The 18741-nt window shown below is 36.4% G+C and overlaps 1 protein-coding gene across 1 annotated transcript in view; it reads left to right on the top strand.

Moving 5' to 3' along the window:
• The window catches only part of LMBR1 (limb development membrane protein 1), a 243155-nt gene that overhangs the window by 188540 nt on the left and 35874 nt on the right, over window positions 1-18741 (top strand). The window contains 3 exon segments of the mRNA XM_023727978.1: window positions 1053-1126; window positions 1369-1459; window positions 2912-2978. Of these exon segments, the coding sequence (XP_023583746.1) occupies window positions 1053-1126; window positions 1369-1459; window positions 2912-2978 (232 nt within the window).

The following is an 18741-nucleotide window of genomic DNA, read 5'->3' as shown; positions in this document are numbered from 1 at the left end:
TATATTTTAAAAAAACAAAACCGTTGCTGTGCGGTCGATTCCGACTCATAGTGACCCCATAGGACAGAGCAGAACTACCCCATAGAGTTTCCAAGGAGCACCTGGTGGATTCAAACTGCCAACCTTTTGGTTAGCAGACATAGCTCTTAACCACTACTCCACCAGGCTTTCCAAATTATATATAGCATAAAAATTGCTATTTTAACCATTTTTAAGTGTACAGTTAAGTAGCGTTAATTACATACACCATGTTGTGCAACCATCACCCCTATTTCCCAAATTTTTTTTCATTATCCCAGACAGAAACTCAGTGTCCATTCAGCAATCACTCCCCATTCCCTCCAACCTCAGCCCCTGGTAACCACCAGTCTACTTTTGTATCTGTGCATTTGTCTTTTCTAGTTATTCCATGTAAGTGGGATCATACAATAGTTATCCCTTTCTGTCTGATGTATTTCACTCAGCATAATGTTTTTAAGGTTCATCTATGCTGTAGCATGTGGCAGAACTTCATTTCTCTTTATGGCTGAGTTATTTCTTTTTCAAATATACTGAATTCGTAAGGAAGATTTGGGGAAAGGAAATTTTCAAATGTAGAAACAGGTTATGTACATTCACTTTCTTTCTATGGTTAGTTTATGTTTTGGACATACTTTATTTAATTTTTGTGTGTTACCTCAGGGTTGAGGTAGTTATATTTTCTATTCCTTTTGTGCTATTCTATTTCTTTTAATTTTCTCAAGAAAAATTCTTCTATTTCATAATAGTAGTAATTGTAATAGTATTATTTTGATAAGTGACTTATGTTTGAGATAAATGAGAAAAATTTTTGAGTTAAATTGTTAACATGGTAGTTAAATTCATTGATTAACTCAGCCTAATGTCACCTTTTGTTGGCCTTTGACAGTCTAGATGTTATTCCAGAGTATTTAACATTTCTAATGTCAACTGTCCTATATTTGTGTGGGAACAATTTCAGGGAAACCAAATATAATGGTGTTATTGAATTCTGAAAAGTATTGTTTTTTTTTGTTTGTTTGTTTGTTTTCCAGGGGCCTGGAATAGGAAATGCCTCTCTTTCTACTTTTGGTTTTGTGGGAGCTGCACTTGAAATCATTTTGATTTTGTATCCTTTCTTTAAGTAAACATTCTGTCTTTTAACAAGTATTCTGTCTAGTTTTCTGGGACAGTGGTGATTTACTAAGACACTTGCCTAGAAGAAAAAGAACAGGTCAGTCTTCCTCAAGCCCTCAAAGTGGGTTTTTGTTTTGTTGTGTTTTTCTTTTGAGCCTTAAGACTTTCTGGAGACTGCTGAGAACTTAAGGAAAACGTGCGTTCTTTTGGAGAGTTTTTCCTTGATTCTCGCAGCTATCTTATGGTGTCCTCTGTTGTCGGTTTCTATAGCCTCCGAGTTTTTGGAAACTTTACTCCCAAAAAGGATGACACGACCATGACAAAGGTAAGGTAAAGTCTTAGGTGACTCTGGCTTCCCTTTTGCCTTCCAAGACAAATGGACTGTTTTATTTAGTAATTGCCCTGAATGGTTCATTTGCAGTCATAGGTATTTGTTTGTAACTTGCATAAACACAAACTGGAAGATTTTCAAAATGCTGAATGAATGGGAAAGGATGTGCTCTGTTTAATTTGGATGGCGTCCATTCACTTGTAAAACGCATGGAACTGCAGAGCTTTTTAACTAGCTATAGAAAGCTAGCGAAAGGACTTTTTCTCCTCTAAATAAAACATGTTGCTAATGAGTAACTTTGGTTGTGCTAACTGTATCTCAGGGAGCTTGTTTGAAATCTGAAGAACTTAGTTGCTACAAGTATTAGAGACAAAAGTATTTCAAATTTGAATAATTAAAGTAAAACCGAAGAGTTCTATTCAGAAACATTTTGTAGCCTGGGGCTAAATTGACTTTCTATAATATGTCACTGGCTTCAGAATAACAAAAGCTGTTATTTTATGTAGCAACTGAATCTGTAAAATATTCCCACAGGCTGACAATGAAAATTAATAAGAGATGCTGGCTTGTTTTCTTTTTATTATATATTCTATATTTTAGCCTATTCTAAAGGGAGAAATTATATATATATATATATTTAAACTTATTTAATTCTCTATAACTTCTTTAAAGAAGTAGTTGAGATACTTAGCATCTAATTTAAGTGATCACAAGTTTTAATCAGTATTTTCAGCTCCTCCGTTTAATATGAATAAGGAACCCTGGTGGCACAGTGATTAAGTCCTCGAACGCTAATGATAGATTGGCATTCAAACCCACCAGTCCCCAAACAGGAAAAAGATGTGCTTTCTGCTTCTGTAAAGTTTTACAGCCTTGGAAACCCTCTGGGGCAGTTCTGCTGGGTCCTAAAGGGTCACTGTGAGTCGGAATCAATTGGATGGAAATGGGTTTATTTAATATGAAAGAATAAGCATAGGATACATTGAAAATGACTTACTAGAATTTAGGTTTTTTGAATTTCTGGCTCTTTCACATTTAAATAGAATAATAGTTAAGCATATTAGAAGTAGAGATTATATAAAAAATCGTGAACGGTAGTCTGACTTAAAAAATACAGTCAGAAGTATTAAATGTATTTGTTCTTTTTCACTTGACAGGCAAAGCTCTTTAAAATTGGCAACCGCAATCAATAATGTAAAGTGCCGTGTCTCAAGTGTATAGTAATTTAAGTGTTCTGTAACCTTATATTTGTGCCAGGTGCTGTAAATATCTTCTAGAACTTACTGATACAACTTTAAATGTTTATAGAAAAAGTTTAGTATCATTAAGAGGTTGGCAGAGTACTGTAGGTAACTAGAATGTACAGTATTTTCTTGGAATGTGAATGGATTTTATTTATCATCCTGCTCGTTAACTGCCAAGTATTCTTTCTGATTTCTCAAACAGATCATTGGGAATTGTGTGTCAATCTTGGTCTTGAGCTCTGCACTGCCTGTGATGTCAAGAACATTAGGTAAATTTCAATTAGAAATTTTTCGTTTACAATCCAGACCTTTGTAAAAATACCTCTACTGAATGTCTTCCTTTAGTTTCTAAGCTTTTTCAAAATACTAACTTTGAAATATAATGCTTCCTCCCACATTATTTTATACTTATATTTCTGCTTCATTTTGCTATCATATATATAGGGCCATACCAAGACAAGTAATTTTATCAAGTAAAGACCATTTATTTTTTTAAATGCCTGAAGACATTCCTGTGTCATACATGAAGCACGTTTTTTCACTGGCTTGTTAAACAACTGTATTTTTTGTTTTTTTGTTTTTTTTAAGTTTATTTTCTAGAAAATATTAATTTTTCTTATAGAAATATTTTTAAAAGTTACAATTTAATATGTGGTTAAAAAATTGATAATTTGTAAAAATCATTTTTAAGCTGATTTGTGTCCATGAAATAAACTTGAAAGCAGTGAGATCTGTGAAAGCACACACTGATTTAAAGTACAGACTTGTTCCTGTAGGTTTTACTTGCCTGTCATTACTATTTGTTTCTTAATTTTTCAATTTGCAAAGAATTTTAGTGATCATTTACAAGTAAAATACATTTCCACTTTGTTATTAAGATAGTTGAATAAATCTTTATTTGACCTTATTATCTTTTATAAAGCAATATTGCAGATTGTATTCTTAGTTCTTGCCTAAATATTATTTCAGACAAAAATTTTCATTGGACAGTTATGTTAGATTCTTTAGGCTTAGGTTTTGACTTGAGTGTTCATAAATGATTTGAAAAATCAATCACTAAACCTCAACAACTTGCTCTTAACAAAAATCACTAGTAACTTTGAATTGCTTTTGTTTTAGCTCTTATATTACTTCCATTATTTATTCAAGATTCATGGACATCAGGGATACAGGCAGTGCTGAGAAAGTATAAGCTTTGTAGTTGTTTCATAATTCTTACAAAGAATTTCATATTTCAATAAAAAGTGAAATCTTAGTATAAATATAAAAAGGACCACTGTTCCACAGGCTAATATCAGACTTGTTTATTTAATGTTCTTAACTTCTTTCGTGTTTGCTTTATAGGATTTACTATTGTTTTCATGTCTGCTTATAGTGTGCTAATCTTGAAAATGCCAAAAATACACACTTTTAACCAGATTTGAAGCTAAATGTTATCATTTGTACTATGACAGTCCAACAAATAATTTTTGTAATATTACAGATACCCAGCCATTCTAACATTCATGAAACTAATTTTCTGTGCTTTGTTATTTAAGATTTGTTGTTAATATGTACTAATGGAAGAAATTTATGTTGCTGAGTATAGTTTTAATACAAAGAAAACAAATTAATGGTAAAATTTACTTTCTGAGACCAACAAATTAAATTCCTGAGTAGTTTGCCATAGAGATAAATAAAAAGAGAAAAAAAAAGAAAGAACAATTAAAATGCAGCTAACAAATGCCTGGACACAGCTGTCCAAACAGGATTAATAGAGTGCACCAGAGTACAGTGAGTCATGTGGTGCTTTGCAAAATATCAACATGCACTGCATTACATGTTATGCCCAATGGCACTGAATAGATGAAAAGAAATAAATACGTTAAGCAGATTCATAGAGGCTTTTCACAGATTTAAAAAAGCAAATTTCTAGACTAGAATAAAAACCTTTATTTTACTATTATGGGAAATGCAAACTAGAGTTACTTTGTAATTCCTCTATTAACTCTTTAGAATTGAGTCTTTGATTTTAAGAAGATAAAATATAGAGAATTGTCATGAATATTATCCTAGTGTATAACAGGATTTTGATTTACAGGCTGAAAAGCTTGTAAGAGTAGAGGATATATTTCCAAGCTGGGAACTTTTTCACTCTATTACTGTCTCTCACAAATAAATCCTGACCTCGAGTGTGGCCCCATTTACTCTTATGAAATTGACTAGCAGCATCCCATTGCTCAGAGCTACATGAGAAATGAAGTAAAAAGAAAAATCATAGTTTGCCTGCATGTGTGCAGTTTTTCTCTTATTTCAATAGCTTTTTAGTGAAGACTATAAATTTAATTGTAAACCTGAAAATGCATTGAATCCAGTATCAAATACTTAAATTGGTGATATTTTTACTTCAAAAATAAAAGTGTTTTGCAGGGTTTTTTTCCTTTAAACAATTTGCCAGCTGCTTTTGTTGATGAATGATAGGCATTATAAACTTTAGCTTTAGTTTTATAGCTCTTTAAGTGCACAGTGTGATAGGACACATTTGCTGAAGAATTCCTGTGAAATAGCTTGTTATATTTCCTTGTGGAAATTTTTTGTACTGTTTGAAAAATCCCCACTTTGTAAATTTTATAAGCATATCACTTGCCACAAAGAATTAAGCTGTGAGGAAAATTGTGACCATGTCATTTTAGTCAAATGTAATTATTATCAATGGTAGCTTTATCGTCCAGAGGAAACACAAGAATCTGTGCTTAAATTTTTTATCAGACCCCTTTAAGACCCTTTAAAACTAATGCTGTGCCACTTGATAGGCTTTCCAAAATGTTGTTTTGCTGCCTGTGTAGACTTCAATTTCCAAAATTCCAATTTATTTTTAATTTGATGTACATATTTTTAGATAACAATTTACTGTTTAGTTTAATAGACTTGAGGTACAAGGTGAAAATAGAACAGGATCAAACCTAGTAACTTATCTGTAGATGCCTAAACTTGTCTACAGTAAAATATTTTAAATGTCTTTTCTACACTTATCACAGTTGCAATGACTTTTCTAAAAATAGATTATATACAATTGCTGATATGCTCTGTATTATGATTAATCAAGAAACAACTTAGATTTTGACATTTTTTGTATTACCTTTTATTTGAAATCTCCTTTAACCAAAGAGAAAACTTTTTCTGAAATGCATCCAACCAACTTTGAAATACTTTTACTAATTTCTATTTTAAAATCATTTTTTATGATTATATTTTCATCCTGAAGCTCTTTATGCAACTTGTATGTTATACAAGGCCCAAATGCAGTTTTTTGAAAAAATGCTGATATTAAAACATAAGTACCATTGCAAATGCAGCTTGAATTTAAGTTTTTCCACATATTTCTCATCCAGTCCACATATAGTCCATTATTTTTAGGAGATAAAGTGGATTATTCTCTTTTGTTTCCTTGATGAAGGGACTCTGTTTAAAAACTAGTCTTTTTTTGAAGAGGTCTTTATTTTGGAAGCCCATAGATATACTACTAATCTTTACCTTGGGCTTTCTCTTCCCAGTTCTCTGTGTAAAACTGAAATAAATCATCCTTTCTTTCACAAATACTTAAAAATATCAAATGTGGAATAAAATTATACATCATAATATATATTCCTAATTAGGGCTTTGTTGTAAAAATGAACCCAAACCCCATATTGAAAATTTCTCAGCAAGAAATTTGCTTGTAACTGTGTTATATTCAGTTATATTATAGAAAATTAATAAATGACTGGTACTAATTAACATTTAGCTGATTATTAATGTTCTTATTTTTGAACAATGAATTTGTATAAAAATGAAAACCAGGATTTTTGAGAATAAAGCATTCTTTAAGTAAACTATTCTCTGTTAAATGTCTAAAAAAGTTAAGAGAGCAACTAAGATAACTCTAGCAAACCATATTCCCACTATCTACCTGTCATGTTTTTCCCATACTGCACTAGTTTCAGAGCCCATGATCCCATCTGAGAACATGTCACATTGGTCATATATGATCTAAACAATGTAGCCATCTGCTGATATACATTCAGACACCTTAAATTTAGTTTATATTTTAAAATAAGAATATTCATATGAAAATAATTTCAGGTAAGATCATTTAGCTGGAAGGAACTTTAAAAGGTAATGTAGCCAAGCTCCCATTTTATTAAAAATGTTCCAGTTAAACTGTATATAGTAAGGTTCTACTTTGTACTAAGAATAAAAAAGCCTAACCTAGCTAAGTATTTTTAATAATATCCATATGCATAGTTAACTGTGATATAGATGAACAGATTATCTCCTTATTTGTGGAAAATTTTATTTTAAATTAAGTTTTAATTGTATAAGTAAATACATGAATAAATCTTCCTTATAAAGAATATTATAAGTAAATACATGAATAAATCTTCCTTATAAAGAATTTTAGAAATAAGACTAAAATTCCTATGACTACCACTTTTAATGTCAGTCCCCTCCATAGAGTTCCCAGGAACAATTTTGGTTTATATCTTTTCATATCTTTTTCTGTGCAGTTATATACATGTATGGTATGCTCTGTAGGACATTTTAAAACTCTCACCATGGGAATTACTTTGTGTCTTAGTTATCTAGTGCTGCGATAACAGAAATACCACAAGTGGATGCCTTTAACAAAGAGAAATTTATTCTCTCACAGTTTAGGAGGCTAGAAGTCCAAATTCCGGGTGCCAGCTCCAGGGGAAGGCTTTCTCTCTCCGTCGGCTCTGGGGGAAGGTCCTTATCATCAATCTTCCCTTAGTTTAGGAGCTTCTCCTCACAGGAACCCCAGGTCCAAAGGACACGCGCTGCTCCTGGCGCTGCTTTCTTGGTGGTATGAGGTCCCCAAAAACTTTATATCCTTGCCTCATGTAAAACATATTCACCTCATCATACCATAGCAAAAGTCTTAATTCAACTCCAAGTCCAAAATCCAAAAATTCCTCTTCATCTGTGAAATTGAGAATACAAGTTATCTGCTTCCAAAGTACAATGGTGGAACAGGCACAAGGTAGACATTTCCATTACAAATGGGAGAAACTGGAGGGAAAGAGGGGATAACAGGCACCAAGCAAGTCAGCAGAATGTATTACATTAGCCCTCAACCCTCAAAAATAATCCTCTGTTCTCTGAGACCATTTAGGCAGTGGCCCTGCCATCCAGACTCTGGGTGTTGATCACACTCTCCAGATGGTGGGTGGAGGCCCCTCCACCCTGGGCTTCAGTTCTGCCTTCCAGGCCCACTTGGAAAGGCAACTCTGCTTCCTGTATTCCTTGTCTCTTCAGCTTCTGCTTCCTGGTTCCTTGGCCTTTTGGCCCCTCGGGCCTCACTGCCCGTATTTGCCCTACTGGGGCAAGTGTTCCAGAGCTCTCTGTTGTTGTTGTTAGGTGCTGTCAAGTCAGTTCTGACTCATAGCAACCCTATGCACAACAGAACGAAACACTGCCCAGTCCTACGCCATCCTCACAATTGTTGCTATGCTTGAGCCTATTGTTGTAGCCACTGTGTCAGTCTATCTCGTTGAGAGTCTTCCTCTTACTCGCTGACCCTCTACTTTACCAAGCATGATATCCTTCTCCAGGAACTGATCCCTCCTGATAACATGTTCAAAGTTTGTGAGATGTAGTCTCACCATCCTTGTTTCTAAGGAGCATTCTGGTTGTCCTTCTTCCAAGACAGATTTGTTCATTCTTTTGGCAGTCCATGGTATATTCAATATTCTTTGCCAACACCACAATTCAAGGGCGTCAATTCTTCTTGTCTTCAGTATTCATTGTCCAGCTTTCACATGCATATGAGGCAATTGAAAACACCATGGCTTGGGTCAGGCGTACCTTAGTCCTCAAAGTGACCTCTTTGCTTTTTAACACTTTAAAGAGATCTCTTGCAACCAGTTTGCCCAGTGCAATGTGTCTTTTGATTTCTTGACTGCTGCTTCCATGGGTGTTGATTGTGGATCCAGGTAAAATGAAATCCTTGACAACTTCAATCTTTTCTCCATTTATCATGTGGTTGTTTATTGATCCAGTTGTGAGGATTTTTGTTTTCTTTATGTTGAGGTGTAATCCATACTGTAGTCTTTGCTCTTCATCAGTAAGGGCTTCAAGTCCTCTCCACTTACAGCAAGCAAGGTGGTGTCATCTGCATAACACAGGTTGTTAATGAGTCTTCCTCCACTCCTAATGCCCTTGTCTTCTTCATATAGTCCAGCTTCTCGGATTCTGTGCTCAGCATACAGACTGAATAGGTATGGTGAAAGGATACAGCCCTGACGCACACCTTTCCTGACTTTAAACCACGCAGTATCCCCTTGTTCTGTTCAAACGACTGACTCTTGATTCATGTACAGATTCCTCATGAGCTCTATTAACTGTTCCAGAATTCCCATTCTCTGCAGTGTTCTTCATAGTTTGTTATGACCCACACAGTCGAATGCCTGAGCATAGTCAGTAAAACACAGGTAAACATCTTTCTGGTATTCTCTGCGTCAGCCAGGATCCATCTGACATCAGCAGTGGTATCCCTGGTTCCACATCCTCTTCTAAATCCAGCTTGAATTTCTGGCAGTTCCTTGTCGATATACAGCTGCAGCTGCTTTTGAATGATGTTCAGCAAAATTTTGCTCGCATGTGATATTAATGATATTGTTCAATAATTTCCGCATTCAGTTGAATCACCTTTCTTGGGAATAGGCATAAATTTGGATCTTTTCCAGTCAGTTGGCCAGGTAGCTGTCTTCCAAATTTCTTGGTGTAGACAAGTGAGCACTTCCAGTGCTGCATCTGTTTGTTGAAACATCTCAAGTGGTATTCTGTCAGTTCCTGGAGTCTTGTTTTTCGCCAATGCCTTCAGTGCTGCTTGGACTTCTCCCTTCAGTACCATCAGTTCCTGTTCATATGTTACCTCCTGGAATGGTTGAACATCAACCAATTCTTTTTGGTACAGTGACTCTGTGTATTCCTTCCATCTTCTTTGATGCTTCCTGCATCATTTAATATTTTCCCTGTAGAATCCTTCAGTATTGCAACTCGAGGCTTGAATTTTTTCTTCAGTTCTTTCAGCTTGAGAAATGTTGAGCGTGTTCTTCCCTTTTGGTTTTCTATCTCCAGGTCTTCGCACATGTTATCATAATACTTTACTTTGTCTTCTTGAGCTGCCCTTTGAAATCTTCTGTTCAGCTCTTTTGCTTCATCATTTTTTCCTTTTGCTTTAGCTACTCGACGTTTAAGGGCAAGTTTCAGAGTCTCTTTTGACTTCCGTTTAACTCTTTTCTTTCTCTCCTGTCTTTGTAATGACCTCTTGCTTACTTCATGTCTGATGTCCTTGATACCATTCCACAGCTCGTCTGGTCTTCGGTTGTTAGTGTTCAACTCGTGAAATCTATTCTTGAAATGGTCTCTAAATTCAGATGGGATATACTCAAGGTCGCACTTTGGCTCTCGTGGACTTGTTCTAATTTTCTTCAGTTTCTACTTGAGCTTGCATGTGAGTAATTGATGGTCTGATCCGCATTCAGCCCGTGGCCTTGTCCTAACTGATGATATTGAGCTTTCCGTTGTCCCTTTCCACAGATGTAGTCGATTTGATTCCTGTGTATTCCATCTGGCGAGGTCCCTGTGTATAGTCGCTGTTTATGTTGGTGAAAAAAGGTATTTGTGATGAAGAAGTTGTTGGTCTTGCAAAATTCTATTATGCGATCTCCGGCGTCATTTCTAACACCAAGGCTGTGTTTTCCAACTATCGATTCTTCTTCATTTCCAACTTTCACATTCCAATCACCAGTAATTATCAGTGCATCCTGATTGCATGTTCAATCAATTTCAGACTGCAGAAGTTGGTAAAAATCTTCAATTCATCTTTGGCCTTAGTGGTTGGTACGTAAATTTGAATAATAGTCATATTAACTGGTCTTCCTTGTAGGCATATGGATATTATCCTATCACTGGCAGCATTGTACTTCAGGATAGACTTGAAATTTTCTTTCTGACGATGAATGCAATGCCATTCCTCTTCAAGTTGTCATTCCTTGCATTGTAGACCATATGATTGTCTGATTCAAAATGGCCAATACATGTCCATTTCAGCTCAAAAATGCCTAGGATAAAAGCATTCCATTTCATTTTTGACAACTTCCAATTTTCCTCAGTTCATTCTTCATACATTCCACATTCCGATTATTAATGGATGTTTGCAGCTGTTTCTTCTTATTTTGAGTTGTGCCACATCAGCAAATTAAGGTCCCGAAAGCTTGACTCCATCCGTGTCATTAAGGTCGACTCTACTCTGAGGAGGCGGCTCTTCCCCCAGTAGTATTTTGAGTGCCTTCCAGCTGAGGGGCTCATCTTCCAGCACTATATCAGACAGTATTCCGCTGTTATTCATAAGGTTTTCACTGGCTAATTCTTTTCAGAGGTAGACTGCTGGGTCCTTCTTCCTCGTCTGTCTTAATGTAGAAGCTCAGCTAAAACCTGTCTGCCATGGGTGACTCTGCTGGTATTTGAATGCCAGTGGCATAGCTTCCAGTATCACAGCAACACACAAGCCCCCACATTATAACAAACTGACAGATGCGTAAGGGAAAGCTCTTTAGCTCCACTGATAAGTGCCTGGAGACACCCCTCTCTGCCTGTAGACTTCGGCTGGAAGGCATTCAGCTCTCTTGCTGCATGGGTCAGCAAGCCGAGCTCCACCAATAAGTGCCCAGAGATATCCCACTCTGCCGGGAAGCCTCCTGCACAAAGACACCCAGCTCCGTGAGTTGGCTCCAGCGCTGTCTCACGCTGGTCTCCTGGTTCTGCTGCTGCTGCTGTTTCTCTGCTGCTGCTGTTTCTTCGCTGTGCATCTCCAGTATAACAGCTCTCCTCACTTCCTTCTGAATCCTCACCAGAATTGTCATTGATGTCCATAATTCCACCAACAGTCTCTTCAAGGCAATCCAGGCTTTTATTATTAGGCACTTTAAAACTCTTCCAGCGTCTACTGATTCACAGTTTCAATACCGCTTCCACATTGTAGGTATCTGTTAGAGCAGCACCCCACTGTCTCGGTACCAAATTCTGTCTTTGTTATCTAATGCTACTATAACTGAAATACCACAAGTGGGTGGCTTTAACAAAGAGAAGTTTATTCTCTCACAGTGTAGGAGCCCAGAAGTCCAAATTCAGGGTGCTGGCTCCAGGGGAAGGATTTCTCTCTCTGTCGGCTCTGAGGGAAGGTCCTGTCATCAGTCTTCCCTGGTCAAGGAGCTTCTCAGCTCAGGGACCCTGGGTCCAAAGGACTTGTTTGGAGGTCCTCCATGTCTCTCTGCTTGCTTCTGTCTTTTATATCTCAAAAGAGATTGACTTAAGATACAACCTAATCATGTAGATTGAGTCTGCCTCATTAACATAACTGCCTCTAATCCTGCCTCATTAACTTCATAGAGGTAGGCTTTACAACACATAGGAAAATCACATCAGATGACAAAATGGTAGACAATCACACAATACTGGGAATCATGGACTAGCCACTTTGACACATTTTGGGGGGACACAATTCAATCCATGACACTTTGTTTCTAATTTTTATTGGCATTCTTGGTTCTTCTGTTGACTCAACTTTGTGTGCAACCTAATAGGCATTAAAAGAGGAAGAGATTTTGAAATCCGTTCTCCTATCAGAGTTCACTCATCTGAAAATAAATTCCAAACCAAAACCCTTAGTTATCTTTCTCTGTGCAGGGCACCAATGACCTTCTAATTGCCTAATCCTGTGTTTTCTGATTTTTATCTTTAATTGCTCTGTGGCGTTTGCTGTTTGTAACCCCTACCTCCCGTATCTCTTCTTTCTTCATTTCTGGTCACCACTCCCCTCTCTTTTTCTTCTCCTTCTTTGACCATTTAACTGTCCCTTTTACTGCTCCTATCTTAAATATTGATGCACTTCAGATGCCTATACTAACGATTTCAAGTATCACAGATACATTATCCCAAAATCCATACCTCCAGTCACCACCCACTGCTAAGCTAAAAACCGATACATCCAGCTCTGTACTACACCTGGGTGTCCTACTACCATCTCACCTGGGCATTTCTAACACAGAACCTGAAATTGTTCCTACCTCCCACATTTCCTTTCACTCACTGGGCCACAAGTAGGCCAAACCAGAAACTCAGGAGTTATGTTAGATACCTTTGCTTCCTCTCACTGACACCCAATACCAAGCACTCAGTTTTATCTTGTTAGTATTTCTCATGTCTACTTCTTTCTTTCCACTTCCCTCTTAAAAAAAGTGAAAAAAATCAAATTTGTTTAGCATCAAAAGCAGAGAGTCGAGTATATGAGTTTAATATTTTATTGTGAGAGGAATGTTCATGAAGTAGATTCTAAGCAGGTGTTCTTTTCTTTAATGAGGGTAGAGTAGAAAGAAGTGAAACCAAAGCAAAAGACCTAAGGGAAGTATCTAATTTTCCAGGTGACAAAGTGTTACTGAGAGATCGTATGGAGGCTCCATCTTTGGAGATTCCTCAAGAAGAGAGTAGACTACCATGTGACTTGAATGACATAGACATTCACTTGTTTGAAGATTAGCCCTTAAGGTTCTTTCTAGGACTGTGATTATAATCCGTTTTCATTGGATTTTCGTTTATATTAAAAATTCACATTTGCTTTATGATTAGAATAAAACGAATTTGTAGAATTAAATAATCATGACTAAAATTGATTTGATATTGGCAAATACGTTTTTCCATCTCAGAACTTTGGTTCACATTTTTCCACAGCCATCTCTCCTTAACCTTTCTCTATCTAGTTAAGTCTTCCTGTCTTCTAAGGCCAAGTCAAATCCTATATCACACATCAAGTTTTCTCAGATTCTTGCACTTTCAGCCTTTTATTATAGTTACTAATCCATGTGTATTGACTTTTTTAAGAAACTTTGTTTCTTAAAGGACAAGACCATCTTTTATCCCTCACAGTATGTAGTTAATAAATATTTGTGTGTCACTGGATTCTACTCTGTTGAGTGTGGACCGTGTTCTCCAAAGAGATGAACTAAGATATTTCAAGTGACCTGCTTCCATCCCGGTTGTTCGTATTTCCATGTTCCAAGCTTGTCTGACCAAGTCTTCTAGTTTTAGTCTTTTAAAAGACTCTTACACAGTAGATATTCAGTAAATATTTGTTCTCCTTCCTGTTACCTTGAGATAGTAATCTAACTTATCCTGAGGCCTAAATATTTTTTTATGACTGTAAGTCTTTGAGTGTTATACATTTGTCTTCCTAGTGTTACGGACTTGATAAGGGGAGAGGGAGCAGGTAGGAAGGGCCCTGGAAGTTAGCCTTTACAGTACAGACAGAATACTTATGTATTCCTCTATCCTAGAGTACCCTCTTTTATTCCCTCTCATTAAAGTCTACTCATTATTTAAGGGCCAGTTCAATCTCCCTTTCTTGCCTTAAAATGAAAATGTGATCATGTCACTCCCCTGCTTCAAATGCTTCAAAGGCTTCTGCAATTAAAATAATGCCCCAGTTTTTTAAGGTCACACGTAAGTTCCTTTATACTTACCCTATACCTATATCTCCAGCTTTGTCTCTTGCCATTCCAGACCTCACATTCTGAACCACTGTTGATAATAGGCACCCTCTTCTGGTGTGTAGGGGTGGGAACAAAGAAAGACTGCTTAACCTTCTATGCCTTTGACATGTCCCTTCCTTTGCCATGAATAATTTTCCTCACCACTGATTCCCTGGCAGAATCTAACCGGTAGTTCAAGACTCTCAGTTCAACCATTAACTCCACAGATCAAGTTTTCCTTGACACTCCCCCACTCCAACCTCTTCCCCTTTAGGTATTCCTCCTGTGTACTCTCATAATGCTCAGTTCCTTCTTTCATATGTCGAGTATCATTTATCACTTCATATTCTAATTGTTTACTTTTCTTTTTCCCTGAAAACCTGTCAGCTCCTGAGGAAGTGGAAGGTCTGTGTATGTGTATCTAATATCTGCCACTTTTAGTACGTGTATGTGAAATGAGGAAACTCATGTGCTTCTCAATTTCACATTTAACTGTGCAAAGAAATTTAGTTACAGTGAAAATATTTCATGTTTTAGGAAGATTGTCAATTCCAGGAAGAAAATAAACATGTTACATACCTACTTTGTAACTCCTACAGTACTGGTGCTAGGAATAGTGCTAGCCTTAGTATAGTGCTAGGGATATGGTAGGAACTCAAAATACTTTCAGAATATAACTTACAATGTAAAAGCAAATACAGAAATACAGTTTCTAATGAAATGTAATTGACATAGCCATACACTAACATATTCACATATTAAAAAAAAAACAAACCCGTTGCTGTCGAGTCAATTCCGACTTACAGCAACTCTATAGGACCCTATAGGACACAGTAGAACTGCCTCATAGAGTTTCCAAGGAGTGCCTGGTAGATTCGAACTGCCGACCTTTTGTTTAGCAGCTGTAGTTCTTAACCACTATGCCACCAAGGTTCCTTATTCATGTATAGTATTGAGTAGATAGCCTGAAACCTAATAAATGCATGTTAGCAGCTTTACTGAAGTATAATTGATGTACAGTAAACTGCACATATTTAAGTATACAGTTTGATAAATTTTGACTTAATGTATACACTGCCACCGCAATCAAGACAGTGAACGTATCCATCACTCCCCAAATTTCCTTTTGGCTCTGTTTATTCACTTCCTTGCACCCCTCCTTCCTAACTCCATCCTGTTTATTCCCAGGCAACCACTGCCCTGCTTTTTTTTTTTTTAACTTTATTCTCATTGTTGAGAATATACACAGCAAAACATGCACCAGTGCAACCGTTACTGCATGTACAATTCAGTGATAGTGAGTACATTCTTCGCATCGTACAATCATTCTCACCCTCCTTTTCTGAGTTGTTCCTCCCTCATTAAACTCCCTGCTCCCTAAGGTTCCTAATCTTTCAAGTTGCTGTTGTCACTTTGATCCCGTATAGTTCTTAAAAGAGCTTACTTCTGAAGGCAGACATTTTTTACTAGTTAAGCTAAATTGTTGTTTGGTTTTAGGAAGACTTGAGGGGATATTTTTGGTTGAAGGTTTAAAGATTATTCTCTGGGCAGTAATTTCAGGGGTTCATCCAGCTTCCATGGCTCCAGAAAGTCTGGAGTCCATGAGAATTTGAAATTCTGTTCTACATGTTACCCATTTTGATCAGGATTCTTCTGTTGAGTCTTTGATCAAAATGTTCCGTAATGCTAGCCAGGCACCCTCCAGTTCTTCTGGCCTCATGGCCAAGGAGGCAGTTGTTCATGGAGGCAATTAGCCACAGATTCCATATCCTTCTCTTATTCCTGAGTCTCCTTTTCGCTGTGTTGTTCCAGGCAAATAGAGATCCATTGTGCCTTGGATGGCTGCTTGCAAGCTTTCAAGACCCCAGGCACTAAGCAGTGAACTAGAAGGTAGAACAGAACCACTAAATGTGTTAGTAGACCAATTGACTGCAATGTCCCATGAAACCCATAACCCTAAACCTCCAAACCAAGGAACTAATTCCCCTGAGGTTTTTGGTTGTACATAATAAGCAGCCTCAGCAGCTACTCTATTTTTCTTTTTTAGTTGTAAATACATCTGTTGCACAACTTTTGCCAGTTTATCTTTCTGCAGGTATACAATTTATAGATAGCAATTACAGTAATCATCTGTGCTACCCTACCCTTAATGCGATTTTTCCATCACTGTTAACCATCCCTTTCCCTCTCCCTCCCATGCATCGTAACCACTAATAAATACATTTGCCTTTTCTTGTCTTTTTATGTAAGTGAGGTGGTATAATATTTGTCCTTTTATGATTGACTTATTCCACCCAGCATATTGTCTTCAAGCTCCATCCATACTGTAGCATGTATCAAGACTTCATTTATCCTGTTGACTGAGTAGTATTCCATGTGTATGTACCATATTTTGTTTATCCGTTCATCTGTTGGTGGGCATTTAGGTTGTTTACACGTTTTAGCTACTGAGAATAATGCTGCAGTGAACATTGGTGTACAAGTCTCTATCTGAGTCTCTGCTTTCAAGTTTTGTGGGTATATACCTAGAGGTGGTATTACTGGATCATGTAGTAGTTTTATTTTTAGTTTTTTGGGGAACCGCCACACTGCTTTCACAGCAGCTGTACCACTTTGCATTCTTACCAGCAGTGGTTAAGCGTTCTCATTTCCCCACATCCTCCCCAACATTTATTATTTTCTGTTTTTAAACCATTAGTAGTGGGAGTGAAATGATATCTCATTGTGGTTTTGATTTGCATCTGTATGATGTCTGATGACGTTGAGCACCTTTTCATGTGTTTGATGGCCGTTTGAATGTCCTCTTTGGTGAAATGTCTGTTTAAGTCCTCTGCCCATTTTATGATTGGGTTGTCTTTTTGTTGTTGTCTAAGTTTTATATGTATTTTAGCTATTGATTTTTATTGGATATATGGTTTCTGAAGATATTCTCCCCGTTGGTAGCTTGTCTTTTCACTTTTTTTGTAAAGTCTTTTGATGATCAAAAATTTTTAATTTTTATGAGGTGCCATTTATTTATTTTGTTTTTTGCTATGTGTGCTTTTGTTATTATATTACATAATCCATTGTTAAAAGCTAGGCCTGACAGCATTGCCCCTGCAGTTTCTTCTAAGAATTTTATGGTTTTAATTTTTACATTTAGGCCCATAATCCATTTTGAATTTGTTTTTGTATATGGTGTGAGGCGTGGATCTTGTTTAATTTTTCTACATGTGGAGATCCAGTTTTGCCAGCACCATTTATTGAAAGGCTCTTCTTCCCCATCGAATGGACTTAGCACTTTTGTCAAAAATCAGTTGACCATAGATGTGTGGGTTTATTTTTGGATTCTCAGTTCTATTCCATTGATTTATGTGTCTATTGTTATACTAATACCAGGCTGTTTTGATTACTGTAGCTGTGTAATATGTTTTAAAATCAGAAAGTGTGAATCCTCCTACTTTGTTCTTTTTCAGCATTGCTTTACCTATTCAGGGCCTTTTGCCATTCCATATAAAGTTGAGGATTGGTTTTTCCATTTCTGTAAAGGCTTTTAGAATTTTTATCAGAATTGTGCTGAATTTATAGATCACTTTGGGTAGTATTGACATCTTAAGAATATTACATCTTCCAGTGTATGAAAATGGAACATCTTTCCATTTATTTAAGCCTTCTTTAATCTCTTTCAGTGGCGTTTTATAATTTTCATGGTTAGATTTATTCCTGGATATTTTATTCTCTTAGATTCTATTGTAAATGAAATTGTTTCCTAATTTCCCTTTTGGATTTCTCATTGCTGGGATATAGTAACCCAACTGATTTTTGTTTGTTGACCTTGTATCCTACAACTTTGCTAAATTTGCTAAATTCCTCTGTTAGCTCTAGAAGTTTTCTTGTGGACTCTTTGGGATTTTTTTATATATAAGATCATATCATCTGCAAATAGAGATAATTTTATTTCTTCTTTTCCAACCTGGTTACCTTTTATTTCTTGTCCTATTGCTCTGGCTAGGACTTCTGATACAATATTTGAACACAAGTGGTGAGAGTGGGCACACTTGTCTCATTCCCAGTTTCAATAGGAAAGCTCTCAGTCTTTCTCCATGAAGTATAATGTTGGCTGTTGGCTTTTCGTATATGCTCTGAATCGTATTGATGAATTTCCTTTCTGTTCCAATCTTCTTTAGAGTTTTCATTAAGAAAGGGTGTTGGATTTTATCAGATGCTTTTTCTGCATCCATAGAGATAATCATATGGTTGTTTTTCCTGTGTTCTATTGATGGGGTATATTACATTGATTGATTTTCTAATGTTGAACCATCCCTAAATTCCTGGAATAAATCCCACTTGGTCATGGTGTATGATTCTTTTTTTTTAATATATATATTTTTTATTGTACTTTAGATGAAGGTTTACAGAACAAATAGTTTCTCATTAAACAGTCAGTACACATACTGTTTTATGACATTGGTTAACAACCCCATGA

This window comes from Trichechus manatus, unplaced genomic scaffold (assembly GCF_000243295.1).
Source record: "Trichechus manatus latirostris isolate Lorelei unplaced genomic scaffold, TriManLat1.0 scaffold00020, whole genome shotgun sequence".
Lineage (NCBI taxonomy): Eukaryota > Metazoa > Chordata > Mammalia > Sirenia > Trichechidae > Trichechus > Trichechus manatus.
This window is presented reverse-complemented; position numbering and strand designations above follow the sequence as displayed.